The sequence below is a fragment of the Mirounga leonina genome, unplaced genomic scaffold (genome assembly GCF_011800145.1).
Source record: "Mirounga leonina isolate KUSES-001 unplaced genomic scaffold, KU_Mleo_1.0 Mir_53, whole genome shotgun sequence".
Classification (NCBI taxonomy): Eukaryota; Metazoa; Chordata; class Mammalia; order Carnivora; family Phocidae; genus Mirounga; species Mirounga leonina.
The window spans coordinates 84,247,320-84,270,113 of NW_023270807.1; the positions used below are offsets into that span (position 1 = coordinate 84,247,320).

A 22,794-nucleotide genomic window follows, 5' to 3' on the forward strand; every position below is an offset into this window, starting at 1 on the left:
GTAATCACAGCTCTGGAAACGGTGTAAGGGAGCACACCAGCCAGAGCAGCTCAAATAATCCTGGCTGCCCAGAGAGTGAAGACATCTGTCAGATCACTCTCAACTCCTGAGTACTTAAGAAATTTTGAAACATTTTCACATGCTTTTGGAAAATAAGAACTTTAATTAAGGTAAAACATGTAAAAGCAAAAATTAGACCTGGAAATTAAATAAATATATATATATCTGCAAACACATAAAAATTTTCTAGTTGTTTTCTGATACAGGTATTGGTCAGTTTTTCTTGGCAGGCCATTACACATTAAATATTCACCTTTACCCCCAGTGGGTGTGGGGAGATTTCCATACTTCATACAAATACTGAGACCAAGAGTAGCCTACAATACACTACTTATTAATTAAAAAAATTAACTTAACCTACAAATTACTTACTCATGGTGAAGCTTTAGGGAATGAGGTATTGGAATCTGTAGCTTGGAGTTGTCATTTTGGGCTTTTCTATTGAGATGAATCCAAATGCAAGTCATTGCAAAGGCATGAGTTGACTGGGGTTTGTTAATATCGGGAACTGGGATATACTGGAAAGTAACAATATGCACATTATAGGAAAGAGAATTAACTAATTATATGTATTCTAATAAATACGTATTCTAAATAATTCATTATTGATATACCTCTTTTTAAAATATCCTTTAACTTCAATTGTTCTTTGACTATTCAATAATACAAATCAGAAGATCTAACAGCTATAAAATAATGAAACTATTACAAGATTGTTTTTCCTTGCCAAGAAATTAACAGAAATTCACAGACACTTAGTTGAGTTTTTCCTACTGTCACGAGGCATTCACAATCATTTAAAATTATATTCTTAAAAAAAAACACATTATGAAATTTTACTGAATGTGATGAATATGCTGAAAACACAGAATTTCTAAGTCACATATACACTTTTCAAGAACATCCAACAATTAAGAAATATACAATCTAAATAAGTACTAATAAAAAAAAATAAGTACTAATAATATACATCATCATACATATACATATATTATATACTGATGGGGGAAATGACATGGATGTCTGGAATTTGCTTTAAAATTGTCTAGTGTTAACAAAAAAGATGAGTAGAAAGATGAAGCAAGGATATTTCTTAAAACTACAATGAGATATCCCCTCACATCTATCAGAATGGCTAAACTCAAAAACACAAGAAACAAGTGTCGGCAAGGATGTGGAGAAAAAGGAACACTCTTGCACTGTTGGTGGGAATGTAATCTGGTGCAGCCACTATGGAAAACAGTATGGAGGTTCCTCAGAAAGTTAAAAATAGAACTACCCTATGATCCAGTAATCGAATGCACTACTGGGTATTAAAATACAAAAACACAAATTCAAAGGGACACATGCACCCCTATGCTTATTGCAGCATTATCTACAATAGCCAAATTATGGAAACAGCTCATGTCCATCAAGAGATGAATGAATAAGATATGGTGTGTGTATATATATATATATATATATACGATGGAAAATAACTCAGTCATAAAAAATAATGAAATCTTGCCATTTACAACAACATGGATAGAGCTAGAGAGTATAATGTTTAGCAAAGTAAATCAGTCAGAGAAAGACAAATAACATATGATATCACTCCTGTGTGGAATTTAAGAAACAAAACAACTGAGCAAAGAAAAAAAAAAATGAGAGAGAAACAAACCAAGAAATACTCTTACCTACAAAGAACAAATAGGTGGTTACCAGGGGGGAGGTGGGTGAGGAGATGGGTGAAAGAGGTGATGGGGATTAAAGAGTACACTTATCAAGATGAGCACTGAGTAATGCATAGAATTGTTGAATCATTGCATTATACACCTGAAACTAATAAAAAACTTAAAAAAATATTTCTTGGTGATGAGTACATAGGAGTTTATTTTTCTATTCACTCTACCTTTTTTGTGCATTTAAAAATTTCCATAACAAAATGTATTTTTAAAAATGGCAATCAATATAGACCATATTTTACTCAAATACTCATATAATGAAATGGGGAACACACTCAATTGGCAAACAAACAAAAGATATTAACAGATACTAATGTTATTTGGTCAATGACATGTATAGATTAAAACAGCTTAATGCTTTTATGTAAACCTATTTAGAATGCGGAGAAAGAGCTTGCTATACAAGATGTTCAATTGTAATTTAAGATAAACCAGAAATAATCTAGTTCAATTTCTTCACTTCACATATGAGTAAACTAATGTCAAGAGGGACGGATGTCCTTCCCAATTATGGTTAGTCACAGAATTGGGAAAGAACTCAGGTTTTCAGCTTCCAAATCCAGTGATCTTTCCACAAAATCACACTAAACATAAATTAGACATAATCCATTCAACACACTGTTAACTATTTTATAAAACTTACTTCTTTTTCTGGGTATAGAAGGTCAAAGAGCTTCATGACAGGGAGAAAATCAGCTAGTGCATTTTTCTGAATACTTCCAGAAATGAATTGCAGGAGAACCCACATTAGATGATCTCTGCCTTTAATCAGTCCTCGCCCTGCTAACTGTAAAAGATGTTTAAATACACATCTACACAGCTGGTTAAAGAGATGGATATAGTAAAGTTTAAAGAAAAACAAAATAAAACAAAAAACCAGGAGAAACCCTGTTCTCCAAAAGTTAGCATCTAACTTCGGCATTTACAAAGTACTTAGTCTCAACTCAAGACACACCAAGCAAAGCCTTTTAAATTATTTTAATGTTCTATGTATGTTTCCTCCGTGACCCACAAAATAGCTATGCATATCAAAAGTCAAATGTTTTAGAACATAACTAGGTTGCCTATGTATGCAAGAGAATCAAGTTTAATATGATATCATGACTTAAAATATCTCATCACAACACAAGGAATACTTCATGATACCAAAAGGATTTTTTTTTTTTTTTTTTTTTTTAGTTTAAAATCTTCAAGGGGCGCCTGGGTGGCTCAGTCAGTTAAGTGTCTGCTTTCGGCTCAGGTCATGATCCCAGGGTCCTGGGATCAAGCCCCATGTCAGGCTCCCTGCTCAGCGGGAAGCCTGCTTCTCCCTCTCCCACTCCCCCTGCTTGTGTTCCCTCTCTTGCTGTGTCTCTCTGTCAAATAAATAAAAAATAAAATCTTAAAAAAAAAAAATAAATAAATAAAATAAAATCTTCAAGAAGTTGTTATCAAAACACACTTCTGGTTTCCTGCAAATTATAACAGAAATCAATGGTGGTAAGGGTGGCAGTGGGGGTCACTGGTGGTTGGAAGGATTTTAACAATGCTTACAAAAAAGTTTCCCCCAAATAATCCATGTTGTAGAGCTATTACAGATACAACAACACTTATTTCCATTCAAATGTGACTAAAATCTTATGATAAAACCGACTCTTCCAAAAACATACTCTTCCACTTATAGTCCCTATTTTGGATTCATTGTCCCACTTTTTCATTCACTGCCAAAACAGAAACCAGTGAGTGATCCTAGACTCCTGTTATTCCCTGTTACCTATCCATGGCCAAGTCCTATTCTCAGCATACCTGTCTCAGTATACCTGGTCTTGGGTTCCTCTGTTCTGGTTTGGGCCGTCAGCATCTCCCACCCAGATCATTGCAAAGGCTCCCTTACCAATTTCCTTGCCTCTGATTTTGGCCCCTTCCATCTCTTTATGTCACCGTCTTCCTACATGTGGCAATTAGCAGTAATTTTTCCCACTTGTATATGATGATGTCATTCCCCTCCTCATTTGCCTCCCAAAGAGGATCTAAATGCCTTAGAACAAACATTTGGCCATATAAAGTTTTCCATGTCTGGTCTTGTCTTCTTGCCTTCCTGATCTCACCAACATGTTCCTGTTCATATTTTTCTTTCCAGTTCTCACACATATTTATCCTTTTCCAAATGATCATGTTATTGCAATGGAAACACTTTCTTATCTTTTCCTCTTGGCAAATTTCTACTTGTCCTTCAAGTGCTAGCTTCAAGATCTCCTTGATAAAGCCATTCCTGATGTCTTGAATAGGAACTGTTCTCCTTCATACCTACTGCAGGAAAACACGCTTCCATTATGTGAACTATTAAATTGTAATCACATTGTTTACTCCTGTATCTTCCCAATAGTAAGGAGCTCCTTGAGGGTACCCCACTGCCTTCTCATTTTGTATCCCCTGGTCCTTGCACTCTGAATATGTGGAATGAATGACTGAATCCAATATTTACAGTGATAAGAAAGTGTAAAGTTTAGAAACCATAAAAGCACCGCACAAAACAGAAATTAGGGCTAAGAACTTCTGTCATTGTTGAAATCACAAGGCAATGTCCATACCAGTCTAAAACATACTAATCAACAGGTGAAGTGGCTCTGATGAAAGATTTAGCACTTACCTTCTGATGAAGAGAAAGGACCATGTGTGGAAAACTTGCAAACTGGAAAAGCACAAAGAAAATGAGCTGACTTGAGAGATGCTGCCACAGGAGTTGGCTTGTTCCGCCATCGTCAAACTTCTCCTCAGTCTCGGACCGCTCCATGGCATAAACCACCAGATCCACCAACTGGTCCTCCAGCACAGGGCAGCGCTGTTTGTGCTGTAGGGCAGAGATTAGATACAGTATTCCAAAAACCTCCCGGTTAGTTTTAGAAGTTACTGGTTAATGGGCATTAATTGTAACAAGAGGCTGAGAAGCATGGAATGAAGTTGAACTTAGAAAGTTAAGGTTAGATTTAGTCTATTAAAGCTGCATCATGTTACATTATCATAGAGGATGAGTTCCATAAAAAAATTACTTTTCAGATTTCATGGAAAACAGACTAAGTCTTATTAACTTCTGGCTTTCACTACACACGTCATTGTTTCAATTTGACAAGGGGCACTGCACAGTAGAAAATTTTGTTATTTATCCTTTGAAAAAAAGATAATTTAAAAAGCATATGAAATGAGGATAGCAGTATTAATTTTGCATTCTAACTCAAAATATAAAAACCCTGAATCTCCAAGAATCAAATATTGTGATGAGAGCAAACAAAGCAGAGAGAATCTATGTATTTTAAAGCAACCACCACAAGTTTATACTAACTTTACATACAGAGGTATATCTAAATAGCTGCCAGATTACTCAGTATCTGTTTTTCAATGTGTGTTATTGATCCTGATACTGAAATGGAAACTTCCTCTACAAAAACACTGATCTCAAAGTTAATCTCTGCTCTTCCTTCTTAGAAGCCAAACATAATGCAGCTTTAATTTTAAATTAGACTATTTTAAAATCTAAAACAAGAATTGAATTTAAACACTAAAAATGAAAATGCAACTTCCCTTTCTAGAGGCAAAAAGATTTATGCTTTTAAAAGTGATTTAAAAAAATATACTTTTACCAAAAGAAATATGTTAAGCCATATTTTAAGCCATTTTCATATTTCTTTTATAAAATATGTTATATAACTTAATGGCCAGGCAGTTGGAAGCCTTTCTAGTGAATACAATTACTAATACAGATGCTTTCCCTCTAAACTTTAGACATGATTATTAGTCTTTTGCCATGAAAAAGGGATATGATTTCTTTAAATTTAGGGAAAAAATGCAAAATGGGGACAGATTTGGAAAAAAACAAAACATAATGAGTAGCATCCCCTCTTTTGCATGCTCTTTGCCAGCTCCAAACTTGTAAAGCTCCAATATAGCTGCACTTTCTTAAAGCATGCAAATAAAACAAACATCTATCCAAAACAGTAAGCATCAATGGTTGTTTCATAGTTTTTCCAAAACACAATGCCATGATCACAGTTCAACCACATTACAGGTTTACAAATAGCAATAGTAACACCACCAGTTGAGACTACAGTACTTTCCCTCCAAATGTAATTATCATTATGAAGCAGAGCAAAGTGCAACAGACAACACTACAAACTATTTCTTAAATCAGCATGCAAAACTACTGTGTACAGGGCTTGAAATTCACTAGTTCTGCCAACCACCAACAACCTAAGAAATGTGTCAGACAACACAAATTTAGAGTGAAATCATTCAAAGTATACAAGAGTCAGAAAAATTTGTGAAAAGAAGTAAAGCCAGGATTTCCAGTAGGAATTTTTCATTAGTGATGGGAATTTGCTTCTAGTTTGGAAACTAACCAATTTGTCATCTATTCCTCCATCCACGATGGTCTTCCATTAGTCCACTTCAGGAAAAAAGAACTAAATAAAATTGGTTTTTAGCACCTGAGTCATTTTGGAATTTCCCTTTTTAGTATTAGCTATTTATTTTTTAAAAAACTAGATTTTTACCTACATATCTTTAACTGTGTTGTAATGGTCATATAGTTAATGATTTAAAGAGGAAAACCAAAAATATTAAGATTTTGACAAAGTAAGAACTGGGAAATTTACAGTTAAAGCTGATGATCTTTCAATACATACCACGACTCAAATTACCTCTAAATTTTCTGTTAAGAATTACATTAGTCTGGAACCCCTATGGTATCCAATGCCCTGGTGTCTGAGTGTGGCAGAACATCTATCAGGATTAACTCCATGTTTCCCCGGTGTTTTGGTTAAAGCCAAGGATATTTCTCAAACTGATTTTGGGGATAGCTTAGTTCCTTTGTTTATTTGCCAATTTTATTAATATCAAAAAAAAGAAAGAAAAAGAAAAAGAAAAGAAAGAAAAAAACCCCGCTGAAATAGAAAATGATGTGTTAATTACTTGAGAATAAGTTTAACTTTAGTTTTCATTACTAAAAAATAAGTACATTAAAATTAATATTCTCCACCATGTAGATTATTTTACAAAGTGGAATAAATGTAAATTTGTAAAGCAGTTTAATAATTTGATAAAGATTAATTATCAATCACGAGGCTATGGTAATTTGGTAAGCCACTGGATGCTTTGTCTATGGCTATTTACAATGTGCTTTTGTAAATTTAAGTCTTCAAGATATAGGCATGTAAGTCAAATTAGCTATATGCATATTTAGTTAAAACCTGTTTAAACAGTAAGAATCTAAGTTCAATATTTTAACAACTTGATTTCTGTATAGTAGCTCAAACTGCACTGGAAACTTATTTAATTTTCAGCTTTGGTAAAAGCTGAAAATGAGGCACAAGGCATTAATAGAAACACTAGCATTAACCTCTACTCATGCCCCTGATTCTTTCCCACCACTATTTCAAATGGCAAATGGTAATGCTTTTCACTCTAAATAACCATATCCTATATTAAGTGGCCCCCGACAATTTTGATGTAACAGTTCTGGTACTGCTTTTGTTGTAAAATTTTGACATATTGTAGTGAGGTGGACTTAATTTCAAATCATTATTTCAGTGCTAGAAATCAATTTTAGAGCAATACCTATTCAGGACAAGTTGGGAAGAGAAATCCCTTTGTATGCCATTTATCATATTCTCTGCCAATCAGAATTGGAGCCCTATGCCAGTTAATACCACTTTCAATGGTGCCTTTCAAAGATAACTGAGTGATTAGTCTAGTACCTCAATGTCTCAGGGTAGCCAGAATTTACACACCACCACAAAAAAGCTTGAGGAGTGTATCTGTTTTGTAATGTTCTTATTCAGCAGAAAGAACACAAAGTTGTGTAAACACACAAAACAGGATTCTTCCACTGTGAACCCTCCACTTTGCTGGTCACAACTGGGCTATTTATGACCTTCTGAATGTGACCGACTTTAGGATAATATATAGCCCAATTCCTACTGGAAAATGCAATATGGATAGCTCTTAAAAGGTTTCAAGCTTTAAGTAAATTATTGCATTGCTAGAGAAAGGATAAGAAAGTATAGTGCAGGATATAGTTCTGTAATGATAAAAGATGTAGTAAGATCACTTGTTTATTTTTAATCATATGTTTATACTTTGTATTCTCATTTTCTACTCTACTTTCCAGGTGGTAAAAATAATATATCAAGTCAATTCAGCATATATCTTCCATCTACAGTCCATTCACTACAGAGTTTTCTACCAAAACAATTACTGATGAATTGTGAACTTTTGACAATGTTTACAGTGGGACCAATACTAATAATGTTCTGTCAGCATTTCCATTATAAACTTTATTTTTTATGGATTTATGTCTTAGTCATAAACTTTTTTTAGGTTGAAACTTGTTATTAAAATAATCAAATCAGAAATACTCTTCTATGAATTGTTTTGTCAACTTCTACTTTGAGAAGAGCTGCATACCAAGAGAAAAAAGCTAATGATAACTAAGGATATCTGGGGGAAGGTACTCGCAGCTCAAATGACCATGGGTACATTTATCCACCAAACTGTAAGAAAAATTGAGTCAAGTATGACTTTAAGTTCATTGCAAAAATTAATTTTAAGACAGAGCATGAAGCATTCTTTCAAAGTTGACTGAATACTTACCTCTAACTCAAGTGAAAGTTGATCAGAATTAATGACTTGGTATTTAAGATGTTAAATTGACAGGTTATATGAAGTAACTGTCAGACACTGTAGTGTGAAGCAGTTTCAGTTTCACATGTACATAGGCTTGTCCAAACAAGGAAAATTGGTAAATTTTTCAGAAGAAAAAACTTAAAATAATAAAAGAGATACTGCTACTAGGGTGAGGTTTGGCATGCAAAGTTTCAACACTGAGCAAGTTTTATGGCCAAGCTATATGTCCTTAAAAATAGGGCTTTATAAATGGAAGCACTGGCACAACCTTCACTATAGTATTGCAAACAGTAACGCTATTTTATATAACCTAGACAAGAACGTCTTTTTAAAATAAAAAAGCTGGTCTATTTTAATATGTTGGGCTCAAAAATTTTTTAACAAAAATAATTGGAACCACTATTTTGTTTAAAATCTCAAAGGTGAAAAGTCCTGGAACAGACTTGGGACTGTATAAGAGTTTGGTTTATAAAGTTTGGCCACAGTGTTTTTCTCCTACTACAGGTGAGCTTCAATTGCAAGGAGCCCACTCTAGGAGGAGGACACTTCTGGCAAAGACTGACAAAGAAGGGTGTTTGTCAAGCAGGTGTGGGGTCACCTAAGAGTGTGACATTTCTTAGTCAATCCCCATGTTTCCAAAAAAACCTTCCCTGTATAAAGTTTACCACTCCAACTTTTAAAATAACGTAACTCTATTAAAGTTTTTCCTCTTTTTTGTTTTGTTTTTAATTTGTTTTTGTTTTAAGGCAAAGCAACGTAAGTATTTTTATAGATGTTTTTTATTTATGTTTTAATAATCTGGAAAGATAAAGGCCACCATAAATCTTTCCATCTCTGAAAATTCCACAAGGCAAGCTTTGGCCGAAAGTATTAAAAAAAAAAAAAAAAAGTAAAATGGAGTGGAAAGGAAAAACAACCCATCAAAAAGTGACAGGCGTTATTGTGTGCCAGGTGTTGTCTCTTAAAAAAAAAAGAAAAAGGAAAAAAGAAAAAAGAAAAAAGAAAAAAATATATAAAAAAACAAACACCAAAAACCAAAACCAAAAACAATCCACCAAAAACAACTCTCATATCCCAAGAAGAAATTCATTTTAGTGGCCTTGGTCTCAGCATGGTCCTGCCAATTTCAAGCCCCGACCATACATGTATTCTCTAAATGGAATCAGTGGCTACAAAGCGGCCAGCGTATCGTTAGTCACAATACAACAGTAAGGTTGTGAACATACCTGAGCAATGTTCAAGGTCTAGAGCATTGGAGGATGGGCAGGACAAGACAGGACAGAACAAAAATAAAGGAAGAAAAAAAGAAAAGACAAAACAGTGACTATGAGGCCAGCCTCAAGGAACCCAGAGTCAGCACAAACCCTCCCACATGTTAAACCACCAAAAACAAACATATACCAAAAAGGGGGGGAAAAATCAGCAGTCAGGCCACGCTGAAGATACCAAGGGTTATAAAAATAGGCACCCAAACAACAAAAAAAATAAAAAATTATGGTTAAGACATGTGTAGGTTTCTCTGGCAAAAGGTATACTTGAGACTGGCCTTATAGAAAAAAAAGCAATGCAAAATAAACCAACTTTTAAAATATCTCCTTTTTAATTTAAACATTTTTAAAGCAATATATAAATAACAGGAACAATACACTGTTTAATAAACCATATATTAAAAAAAAATCACCAAATAGTTCTTAACTGTTTTGCTCAGTTAGCTCTAGCAAAGAAAAGAGAAAAGAATAGTGCAGATTCTATGCAGAATTTACTTGGTTTCCAGCATAGTACAGTACCTGCTTATTTAAACCTAGCATATTGCAGACCATATCCCTGGAATAAGGCTGCTCCAATACATATCTCAACAAAGCAGTCTGTGGTTCAAACAGATCCTTTAAAGAAAATAAAAAAAATTATTGCTTCAAGATCAAAGTAAATGTTAATTCAAATTTGAAATTGGGATAAAAAAATCTGCTAAAGGCACTTGTTACCTTCACACAGTAGGCAGTATCTAGTGGGAAAAAATCATAGGATTTTAGTGCTTACAGTTAATCTGATCCCACCCCTCATTTGATAGGAGATATAACTGAGGTGAAGGGACTTGCCCAAGGTCATACAGAAGCTCAATTTAGAAAGACTTCAGTTACTGTCACAGGAGAGTCTTAAGCATCACTGTAAGGAAAGCATTTTCTGCTCAGAAATCTAACCAAAGAGGAATGGAGGTAGTTTCCAATCACTTTCATACAAGTGTAAACAAACACACTACTTCCAAATTTGGAGAGGAGAAATGACTTGATAGTACAGGGGTCAAAGTGCAGATTCTGAAATCAGATTGAGTTCAAATCCTCATTCTACCATTTCGTAAACATGGGGCCTTAGTCAAATTACTCAGTTTCATCATCTGTATAATGGAGGTACTAAGATGATAGTTGAGAATAAGGGTTACTGCAAAAAAGTTCTTACAACAGTGGCTGGCATACAGTAAATACATAAAGAATTGATCTATTTTCAATATTACTGCTATCAAGATAACTGTAAATTCCATTTAGTTTACCACTTTTTCACATTCCTAAGTTTTGCTGACTAATATGCCAAGAGTCCAGGATTGCGACCTTAGTTTCACTATTTCCCTCTCCTCGCTTCTGGACTAGTTTCCTAATCATTCTGTACATCATTTTTAACGTGAAACATTTACATGAAAAATCTCTAGTCCAAAAAAAAAAAAAAAAAAAATCTCTAGTCCTCCTCTTACCCTGCTCTGTAACCATTTCAACCCCCAAGATACTATAATGAATCTATCAAATTTCATTCTAGCTTTAGGTCTATATCTCATACTTCATTTTATTGATACTTGTAGATTTTTTTCTTTTGAGACCATTCTACTCCACTTTTGTCTTCTTCATCCCCCATTTAAAAAAATCTAACACAGGTAGGGGCACCTGGCTGGGTCAGTCGGAAGAACATGCGACTCTTGATCTCGAGGTCCTGAGTTCAAGCCCTATGCTGGGTGCAGAGATTACTTAAATAAATTTTTTAAAAACTTAAAAAAAAATAAAAATTAAAAATCTAACAAAGGAGAGCTCACTCTTCAAATTTTAAGAGAAGTGCAAATTCATTTTTGGTCCTCACTTTGCAAAGGAAGAATAAAAAGGTTTCCATTATAAAGATTCAATTTTCTTAATCTAAGTGCTTTGTTGGGGCCAACTGGAGCATAAACATCCAATATTACAAACCACAGGGTATACTTGGATACCAGAATCAAGTGATAAACCATAAACTATTTTTCATTAAATATATACTTCTTCAGTCTATGAAGAGACAATTTAGCATAACACATCATATAATCCAGGATGAAGACTGTTAGATGGACCAAAGTTCCATTATATTCATCAACATACCTTATCATATGGCAAAAGGCCTTTCAAAGGAAAACGAAGAGTTGCAGGATCCAATTTCCATGAATTACAAATGGCTCCTGAGTTATTTACAACTGGCAGAAGGCTGCAGCGGCCTGTATGTATTACAAAAAATGGTTTTAAAGTAAATGTGAACACAAATGCCTGGTCCTTCATTCACTCTATGAATATTTAATAAATATCTATTCTGAATCAGGCACTGATTTTAAAAAGGTTGTAATTAGATATAACTTTTAGGAATTTTCTTTGATTATTTTTAGTCCAGATGGTTGGAGACCAATTGTACAGGCCTTCCAAACCCCAAAATAATGGCATTTGTCCAAGTATATAGGATAAAGATCGGCAAACTATAATCCATGGGCCAGATGCAGCTTGCCACCTATTTCTGTAAAGTCTTATTGGGACACTGATGCTTTCCCACTATAATGGCAGAGTTGAATAGCTGCAACAGATTGTATAGCTCACAAAGCCTAAAATATTTATTGTATCACCATTCATAAAAAAAGTTTGCAGATCTCTAGTCTAGGGTCAACATGATTAACTTTATGCATGATGTTCCTAGAGGCCTTAGATGTAGCATATGACCATCAACTCATATATCCAACTGCCTAATGAATACTGTCACCTGGATGTCTCCCACGGACCTCAAGCTTAACAGATCTTAAATTGAACTCATCATCCTTCTCAAGCCTGCACCACTTCCAGAATTCATTAAATGATATCAATATCCACTCAGCTACAAAAGCTAGAAGTCTGAGAATTATCTGTCTAGCGTCTACTTGTTTTATCTTTGTATTTCCAATCTAGAATAGCACCCGACTCACAAGAAGTGTTCAAAATTTGGTCACTGACTAAATAATGGTCTATATACCCAGACAGTGCTGGGCACTGCACAAATTGCCAAATCACATGCTTGTTTTTAAAAGCAAATTCTGAGAATGAAAGAAAACATGAAAAAATGAAAAACAAAATAAATGAAGTACAGAGCAAAAGCGTGAATTGGAATGGGCTTAAAGAGCCTGAGTCTTGTGTACTATGGACACACAGGGATGGTCAATTGAGACTTCTAGTTGCCTGGAGATTCCATGGTGGTTTACTAGCTGTATTAAAAGTTCCCTCTAGTTACCAGGAAACATGTCTTCTAGAATGATTCTATCTGAAGCTTAGACCCAGTCCAGACAGTTGCTTTTCCCTCCCTATACTCTGCAAACAAAGTACGCGAAAACAAGTAAATGGCTATTATTAAGCTTCTACAGAATTACCAAAATGACAAACCACCAAGACATGTGTAAGATACCATCTGCCAATTCTGTTGAATAGTTCACTAAAAACCAGGTACTATTTAGTACATTTTAAATTATAATCCTACCACAAATGGAATTTATCCTTGCTGTGGGCCTGAAGGTATCCACAAAGTCTGATACCAGGTTTCCAAGTAACTAAAAACAAAACAAAAAACATATATAAGTATAAAAATAAAATCAAAATTGCTTTGAATATAACCATCATTTATGTAAAATGAGATAGTACGTAAAGATTTAATACAATACCTGGCATATAAAAATTACTCAAAAGTCAGTCCTCTTTCACTTCCTTTCAAACAATTACTTCCCAGTTCATCTGTCCCTGAATTAAGCCAAATCATACCACCAGGTCCTTTGATATTTCATGAAGCTGGCATATTTTCACACATGATATAGAAACTGTCTTGGGGTGCCTGGTGGCTCCATTGGTTAACTGTCCAACTCTTGATTTTGGCTCAGGTCACGATCTTGGTGTTGTGAGATCAAGCCCTGTGTCAGGCTCTGTGCTCAACAGGGAGTCAGTCTGCTTGAGATTCTCTCTCCCCCACTCCCTCTGCCTCCCCCACCCCAGGCGCGTTCTCTCTCTCTAATAAAGAAATAAATCTTAAAAAGAAAAAAAAAAGAAAAGAAACTGTCTCAACAGGATAGCAGAGAAATAAAAGAAATACATTATAATGATAAAAAAGTACATTTTATCTCAGGATAAAAGTGACCATTTTAAAAATAAGCACACAAAAATAAGATTAATATAACTATTTTTTATTAAAATTGCTCCCCCCCAAAACTTGGAAAATATCAGATTTACCCAGTGTGGAAGTTTTCCTTCAGGATATAGTTTCCTAATCTCTGTGACTGCAAAGTAGGCTGGTAATAAACAGGCATTTCTTTCCAAGATATATGCTATAACCTAAGAAAAATAAAGGAGCAACGTTATTCTTCCTGGTTAGTTCCACAGAAAAGCCCTTTAAATGCAACAGTGGCAACAACAAAGATATTAAAAGCAAAGATATTACTTCATGGATTTATTGGGCTTAATCTGTAGCACAAAGAATTCATTTATATGTGAAGAATCTCTAAAAATGAAGATTAATGAACAATGAAATGGATGTCACTAAGTAACATTGCTTTAAATACTGGTAGACTCCAACAGGAAAGCAACTGACCAAAGTTATAATTCTTGCAACATCAGTTACAAAGCACAAAGATCTTTTAAGTGGCCCATAGGCTAAAGTCTTTTAACAGCTAAAAATACTTTAATGTCTATATTGTTGTTTTCTCAATTAAAAGCCATGAGTTAAAGTTTAAAATTTTCTTTTGAAATATAATACAAATAAAACAGCATCTTTAAAACTAAAAGTGATTTTTGTAGAAGTACCCAAATGGAACAGTCCACAGACTACCATGTTTTAAAGGCACAGAACTATATAAAACTATTTTTTTTTGAGGTTATGATCAATGAACTGCAGACATGTCTAAATTACCTCTCTTGCTGCTAGAAGCTGCTGAACAACAGCTGAGCTCACTGTATTGGGAATTGTCAAGATTTTCTCCAAAATCACTTTTAAGAGATCTCGAACACCCTGATATAAGAAAAAAACCCATAGGTTAAAACTAAGTAGTGCCCCCTGTGCTAGTTAAAACACCTAAAGATTTCAACATTATATACTCAGGAAAAAAGTTACCTTCAAGATCACATCTTTAATTTTTCTGAATCAGAGCTCCCATTCAAGTCCCTAACATTAGCCCAAACGAAGAGTCATGTTCCAAAATAGAATTCTAAAGAATATGAATGAACAAAGAAAGTCCCTTACAAATAAAAATTAATCTTTCCACACTCTGCTAAGCTTTCTGGACCCTCACAACATTACAAGAGTTTCTACTGTTACAACAGTCCAAAAAGCTTAATTTGGGCTTAGAGGCAGAAATAATTTGAATAGAACCTGAAAATACTCTGAGACATGGGCCATAATGTTAAACTTTCCGGAAGGTGATTCCTTCTGCTCACTCCCTTTGTCATATTCTAACTTTATTCCCCCTTCTCATCCATCACTTATCCAATAAAGCTAGTCTGTTAATTGGTCATCTCCTCTTATCTATTACCAGTTGCATTACTTTAGAGCAGAATCTGATACATGGAGAAGAAATTTCATTCTACATGCATTTATTGAGTATAAACTGTGTGATCAATCTTGTAAAAAAGACAGACAAAACATACACATGAGAGAAATTAGAAACAATTATAAAGCACCATACAAATAAGAAGGTAAAAACTTCATGTTAACCTGCTAAGAAAACTAAAGAGAGAGAGAAAAAAACAAAAAAACTGAGCAATTTTAAGTCCCCTTAGGAAATATAACAAAACATAGATTTTGTAAACGCTTCCACTTCATTTCTCCCATCAGAAATTAAGATATACACACTGAAAAATTATTCATGTCTGAAAGTGATTATTTTTTCTAATTAGGAAAAAATACCTTGTAATCCACTCCCCCAATTATTTTCCGAACCAGTTTAAATGTTAAGGACCAAAGTTGTGTTCTTTCCCATTCAAGTGTGTCGGAGTTTATCAGGGATTCACAAACCATCCTAGAAAATAAGAATACCCATTCCAGTTACAAGACAGAATTTTGCCAAGTTCTCCAATAGCCAAGGTCTGTGTACTTTGGATATGATATATGTCATTTTGTTCTTCAGAAAGGTACATTACTACTCAAGAATAGTTAAAAAAAAATTATATATATGGTGTATTATGTTTTTTACTTGTGTGAAAGATAGAATCCAAAACAGAACTAAATATTGTTATATTTTTACTAGAAAGAAATTTACCAAAAGCTATTGATTAAATGTTTACCATCTATCAGTTTGTGGTAGATTGTATTTTTCCAAGATGGCTGCAACAAGCTTTTCAATCCTACATGCTCTTCTGAAGGGTAACACTGATACTCCTCCCATGAAGAGGTGGGAGAAGGGTCTACATTCTCTTCCCCTAAACGTGGGCAGGCCTAAGACTATGGCAAAAGGGACACTTACGACCCCCAAGACAAGGTAATGCAACTTCTCCCTAGCCTTCTTTTGAATGCTTGGTCTTGGACACCATCATGCTGTAGGAAAGTCCAGGTCACATGGACAGAGCCTGTGTAGGTTCCAGCCAACAGCCCCAGCTAAGGTTCCAGATGACAGCCAGGCATCAACCACCAGACATATGAATGGGGAAACCTTTGTCGTAACTACAGCCATAGCCACCATTGGATTGCAGTCACAAGACCCTGAGATAAAACTGCCTACTCAACTCAGTCAACCACTATAACCATGAGTATTAATAAAATGTTAAATGATCGTAGCCCCTGGGCTGAAAGGTAAAGGCTGCCTGGTTTTGAACCTTTAAATATACAATTCTAGGGCGCCTGGGTGGCTCAGTTGGTTAAGCGACTGCCTTCGGCTCAGGTCATGAACCTGGAGTCCCGGGATTGAGTCCCGCATCGGGCTCCCTGCTCAGCAGGGAGTCTGCTTCTCCCTCTGACCCTCCCCCCTCTCATCTGCTCTCTCTCATTCTCTCTCTCTGAAATAAATAAATAAAATCTTTAAAAATAATAATAATAAAATAAAATATTATTAAAAAAAATATACAATTCTAAGAATACTACATCCTAGAAACTAAAACCTGAGGTTTTATGAAGGATTACTTGTTTTTTTTTTTTTTTTTTTTTAAAGATTTTATTTATTTATTTGACAGAGAGAGACACAGTGAGAGAGGGAACACAAGCAGGGGGAGTGGGAGAGGGAGAAGCAGGCTCTCTGCCAAGCAAGGAGCCCAATGTGGGACTCGATCCCAGGACCCTGGGATCATGACCTGAGCCAAAGGCAGACGCTTAATGACGGAGCCACCCAGGCGCCCTGAAGGATTACTTGTTGAGCCTAACTTCCTTCTTCATTCCTTCATCCTTTTATAACAATCTTGACCAATTACCAAACATTAATTAAAAAAAACAAAATTCTTTGGATTGCTCATATCCACCATTAAACATACCTGGGTGGAAGGAGACCAGTCTCCACTGCCATTGCTAAGCAGTCATAAAGAAAAGAAATTCTTTTAGGACTATGCTGGCCATGAATAAATTTAACAATCCACTGGATGCATTGTTCATGAGATTCCTGGAAAATCAGAAAATGATTACATTTTAGGTCCAAAGTGATATTTTATAACTGACAAATACCTAGTACTACACCTGGGAGTATATCAAGACTATGAATGAAATACTCCATTATAAACATGCATGGATGAAAACAATTAAAAAAAAAGTGGATAAATTCAGATTTAGTACTTCAGTTTAATCAAAATGTAGTCCCCATGTCCTACATGTCCTCTTCCTCTGCACTACCACCATCCCTCATATACACTTCTATTGTTGAATGTATATTGCTGATTTAGAAATATGTATTTTCTTCGTGACTCCCCCATTAGGATATAAACTTCTTGAAAACAAGGGCCGTCCTTAATTCATAGAATGTTTAATGGATTATTAAAAAATTAAAAGATGTTGAAAAGATGTTCAACAGCAAAGAAATGCAAAATAAACCATGAGATATAATTTCTCCTGTTTTAGATTGGCAAACATCAAAAAAATTCACTAACACCCTACCGTGAAGCCCTAGGGAAGATACTCTTACACATTGCTAGAGGGGTATAAATTGGTATGATGCTTATGGAAGGCTATTAAGCAATTTCTATAAAAATTATAAATAGACATACCTTCTAACCTAGCAATATTACTTCCAGGAATGTATTCAGTGTCCTGTGCATAATATTGTTTTTGTGCATAATAATGTCCTGTGCATTATATAATTGTTTAAAGTGGAGAAGTTAAGAAATAACCTAAACGTCAGTCAGTAGGGGACTGGTTAAATAAAGGAAGGTGCAGCCACATAATAGATTATGCTGCTGTAAGAAAAAAAGGCAGACGTAACTTTCAACAGAATGATGTAGAATTACTTTCAGAAGTGAACAGGAGGAAAAAAGGTGTTAATGAACAGCGAGCACATTATATGAATGTTCTATAAAAATGGGATCCTCTATATGTAAAATACTTCCAGAAGGCAACAAACTGGGGATACTGGCTGCTGATATGAAAAAGAGCTGGTGATTAAGCTAAGGGAGATGGAAGGCAGACTATTCATTGGGTTCCCCTTTTGGTACCATTTGCCTTTGGAGCCATATGAATAGATTACCTATTAGGAGATAATTAAAACAAGATTTTTAAAAAAAATGAACGCATGCCATTATGTGACCCATGTTTGAGTAGCAAGTCTCACCACCAGTGGCTCAAATGAAAACAGTTCTCATTTTCCTACCAAGAATACACCATGAGAAGATAATACACTACTGGAATACCAACTCTGTAAGGATCACACATTTTGTCTTTTCATGGATACATTTTCTGGTGACCGTTCTTTGTTACTAAGTTTTACTGCTCCTTTCCTCATTTTTATTAGAATATCTTTGTAGGGACACCTGGGTGGCTCAGTCGGTTAAGTGTCTGCCTTCAGGTCAGGTCGTGATCCCAGGGTCCTGGGATCGAGTTCCGCATCGGGCTCCCTGCTCAGCGGGGAGCCTGCTTCTCCCTCTGCCTGCCGCTCCCCCTGCTTGTGCGCTCTCTCTCTGACAAATAAATAAAATTTTGAGAAAAAAAAAAAAGAGTATCTTTGTATCTTTGTTATAGTATCCTTATTGTGGCATCTTTGTTTCTCTACTATATTTTTAATCAAAGTATCTTTTTTTTTTTAAGATTTTATTTATTTATTTGAGAGAGAGAGAATGAGAGAGAGAGCACATGAGAGGGGGGAGGGTCAGAGGGAGAAGCAGACTCCCCGCCGAGCAGAGAGCCCGATGCGGGGCTCGATCCCGGGACTCCAGGATCATGACCTGAGCCGAAGGCAGTCGCTTAACCGACTGAGCCACCCAGGCGCCCTCAAAGTATCTTTGTATCAATGCTTTGCTAGTTCCTTTGTTGAATGAAATTTGTATCTTTTAAAATCCCTACCAGAGCTGTTTTCACATGCACCAAAGAAATCAGAATAGGATGAAAATGGTTTTATATAATGTAACCCGGGGGAGATCTTTAAAGACATCTCTCACTGGGCTGTCATCAGTTTGACTTCTTACTACAGGTTCTCCACTGGAAAAATGCAAATTGAAACAAATGGAAGCCAGAATATACAAATAAGAAATGACATTTTTACTTGTCCCTTTCCAGAAAGACCTTCACGGCGACATCAAAGAAATGTAAAAAAGAAGGCATCAAAAATCATCAGCGGAATGTAGTAAAGATGCAGTGCTCACCTGAGACAGACCACCCCAGAACTGTCTGAAGGCCCCTAGACAGCTAATCAGTTTTGTTTTTTCATCTTCAGGGGTGTCCATAAACATTCTAAAACGCAAAAATCACATTATTTGCCACGAGTTCTGAAAGGGTAATTCAACATAACCAGAATCTTACGGATCTTAGATACCTTCAAGACAAACCTAAGTAAAACCTTACAAAGATACACTCACGTAAAACCACAAAAATCTGCCATGCATATATACTCACCCAGGAAAAGCCTCTTCTATAATTTCCGTTTTCTGTAAAAAACAAAAAGGAAGCGATGTAAAAACAAAAACAACCAAAAAAAAAAAAAAAAAAAGGAAAGAAAAGAAAAGAAAGGCGGGACCTCCCCGAGGAAAACATTATCGTACGGGACAAGTCACCTTAACCGGGGACCCGCACAAAGTACCATTTCCGGCCTGGCCTGTCATGCAGGGCGCTGTGGACTTCACAGGAGACTGAACTTGACAGCCTTCTGACACCCGCGAAACCCTCGCAGGCACACAAGGTGTCGTAACAAAGGAGAGGTGGGGGAGAGGCAGCCCGGCTGGGCTCCGGGGGTCTCCCCCTCCCCAGCCACCGCCCTGGGTCCCTGGCGGCTCCACTCACCACCACATCCTCAAAAATGCTCTGCAGTTGCGTCTCCATCTGCACCATCGCCCCCGCCTTCCCCGGACGCCCGGCGCGCGGCCCGGCTGAGGCCCGCGCTCCGGGAATTGACGGGCAGCGAGGCGGAGACGCCCGCAGGAAACCTCCGCTCGCGGAGCTTGCCTTTTCCCTCAAGCGCTCGGCCGAGAGGATTCCCCCTCCCCCGCCCAGCAAACCGCCGGCGCCCGCACGGAAGCCGGGAAGCGCCGGGTGCGTGCGGATAATGAAACCTGCAGAAACCAGGGACCCAGCCCCTTGGTTCCGCTCGTGAAGAAGGCCGGCCCGCCGGGCCCGACGAGAGCGCCCTCAAGTGGAGCCTTGAGCCTACGTCACCCCGAGGCGTCGTCGGCTGCAGGCCGCCACCTCCCGGCTGGAGCGGGAGTTGCTTCCTGCTCTGGGCTAATGCTTTTGCCTACTGGGAAGGAAAAAAGCTTGGAGCCCAGGGAACGGCCCCCGGCGAGAAGAGCTCCTCCTGCAACCTAGGTCAACCTGATGTCCGTGAGCTACTGACCTTCTGGAGCCAGTTGAAACACAACTTTCTTGATGACAGGGACCATGTCTTCTCAAGTAGGGTAACCTCAGTGCCTTGCACAGTGCCTGACACATAGTAGGCTTTTAATAAAGGTCAAAAAAAAAAAAAAAAAAGAACGCATTATTACTGATTTTTAATTAATCAAATAATAATATCTACCGTTTAAAAAATTTTAAAATATCCACCGTTTTTAGTTATAATCATGTAAAATAATATTTATCAATTACTGAATACCTAGAGCATCTTTGGTGAAGGTAGGGGTGGAGAATGGTTGGCAGATAGGAAGGCTGATCCATTGGCAGGGTCAGAGCAGTGGCTAAGTGCACTGCGGGGAGTGCTCGCCCCACCGCTGTATTCTTCCAAGCATCCGTTTGACATATTCCTGGAAGCCTGCCCTCCTAGTTCAAGTTGATGTAGGGTCTCTTCCTTATGTTCATATAACACCTTAGTGCATAAGTAGTAGAGTACTTCATATATGAAATACCTGTTCACCCTTTGCTCAGTGTTAGACACCATGTTAGGTACCTGATGAACTGTATTGCAGGAATCAATTTTGTAGAATGTACAAGCTAGAAGGATGAGAGAGCCAGAATTATTAAAATCTAAGTAGCCTAACAATCTATTGTTCTTTTTTGTATGCTAACCACATTATCTTATTTTGGACTATCTTTAATCAGATACACTTCTAAGAGTTTTCAGTTACTGTCAGGCAGATTTCCATGCCTCCACTCTGTTTCCAAATCAGTATGTTCTCAGCAAATGCTAGCAAATCTTAATATTAGCCAGGGCTTGTGTAGTTAAAAAGATAGAATGGTCAGGAAAGAATTACATCTTTTTTTCATAACCAAATACAATTTAATTTTTATATCATGCTTGCTGATGCTTCATCCATTAAATAAAAATTGACCATCTAGTCCTAGACCTTGATGTGTTTTCCCCCAATATTCATTTTTTCAATCGACGTATCATCTATAAACAATGAAACACCTAAATTTTACATGTACAGGTCCATGAATCTTGACAAATATTTACACTGATTTAACTACGACTTCAGTCAAGATACGGAGTATTTTCATACACGGGAAGTTCCTGATGTTCCTTTGCAGCCAATCCCCCTTCCAGAGGCAAACACTGTTTTAATTTCTGTAACCGCTAATTAATTTGCATGTTCTTGAAGTTTATATAATGGGAATCACACAGGATGTACTCTTTTGTGTCTAGCTTCTTTCACGCAACTGCGTATTTTGAGATCCATCCATGTGTATCATTCCATTTTATGAGTATACCAGAGCTTGTTTATCAATTCACCTGTTGGTGGACATTTAGATTATTCTCAGTTTTTGAATAATGTGAATAAAGTTGCTATGAGCACTCTTGAACAAGTCTCCCTGCAGACATATGTTATCTTTTCTGTTGGTAAATGCCTAGGAGCAGAATTTTGGGGTCATGTGGTAAGTATATGTTTAACTTTATAAAAAATTGCCAAACAGTTCCCCAAACTGGTGTTTACCATTTTTATACTCTAATACTACAAATGTGTGAGAGTTCCAATTGTTATGCCAATATCATAATGTCTCAATTACTGTAGCTTATCAGCAATTCTTGAAGTAAGATAGCCTAAGTTCTCCAATTTTAATATTTTTTCAAGATTACTTTGGTTATTCTATGTTCTTTGCATTTCCATATAATTTTAGAATCAGCTCATCTATTTGACAAAAAAAAATACTGGGATTTTTATTAGGATTAAATTCAATCTATAGGGTAATTTGGGGATAACTGATACATAAACAATATTGAGTCTTTTAGCCCACAAATATGGTAGATCTCTCCATTTAAGTAAGTCTTCTTTTATTTCTTCAGCAATATTTAATGAGAACAGCCGTCAGTGACAGAGTGGTTCTGTCAATTCTGTATGCCATAATCAAGAGTCAGTCCATTCAGTTAAAATATTCTTCTAAATCCTTACCTTGAAATTTCTATAAAATGGAATATAATTTCCTCAGCAGAAAATGTCAAACCATTAAGTGTTCACTAGAAGGAAGAAAAAAAAAAAACATATTAAGGAAAGGACTGGTTGGAGATATGCTTGAATGTGTAACA

At 36.3% G+C, this 22,794-nt stretch overlaps 1 protein-coding gene across 3 annotated transcripts in view; it reads right to left on the reverse strand.

Moving 5' to 3' along the window:
• MED23 (mediator complex subunit 23) overlaps positions 1–20,416 on the reverse strand; it is a 41,623-nt gene extending 21,207 nt beyond the window's left edge. The window contains exons 1-14 of one of the 3 annotated variants that reach the window (XR_004676552.1): positions 20,124–20,416; positions 19,740–19,771; positions 19,490–19,577; positions 17,180–17,304; positions 15,627–15,738; positions 14,634–14,732; positions 13,958–14,059; positions 13,218–13,287; positions 11,831–11,943; positions 10,229–10,324; positions 9,668–9,685; positions 4,414–4,614; positions 2,428–2,571; positions 433–578 (exon numbers count right to left, since the gene is read on the reverse strand). Coding sequence is in view for 2 of the 3 variants with exons in the window: in XM_034990655.1 (XP_034846546.1) it covers positions 433–578; positions 2,428–2,571; positions 4,414–4,614; positions 9,668–9,685; positions 10,229–10,324; positions 11,831–11,943; positions 13,218–13,287; positions 13,958–14,059; positions 14,634–14,732; positions 15,627–15,738; positions 17,180–17,304; positions 19,490–19,577; positions 19,740–19,771; positions 20,124–20,171 (1,394 nt within the window). In the remaining variant the exon portion in view is untranslated. The remainder of the gene's footprint in view (positions 1–432; positions 579–2,427; positions 2,572–4,413; positions 4,615–9,667; positions 9,686–10,228; positions 10,325–11,830; positions 11,944–13,217; positions 13,288–13,957; positions 14,060–14,633; positions 14,733–15,626; positions 15,739–17,179; positions 17,305–19,489; positions 19,578–19,739; positions 19,772–20,123) is intronic. The other 2 variants (XM_034990655.1, XM_034990656.1) reach the window with 2 other exon arrangements.
• Between the last annotated feature and the right edge of the window lie 2,378 nt (positions 20,417–22,794).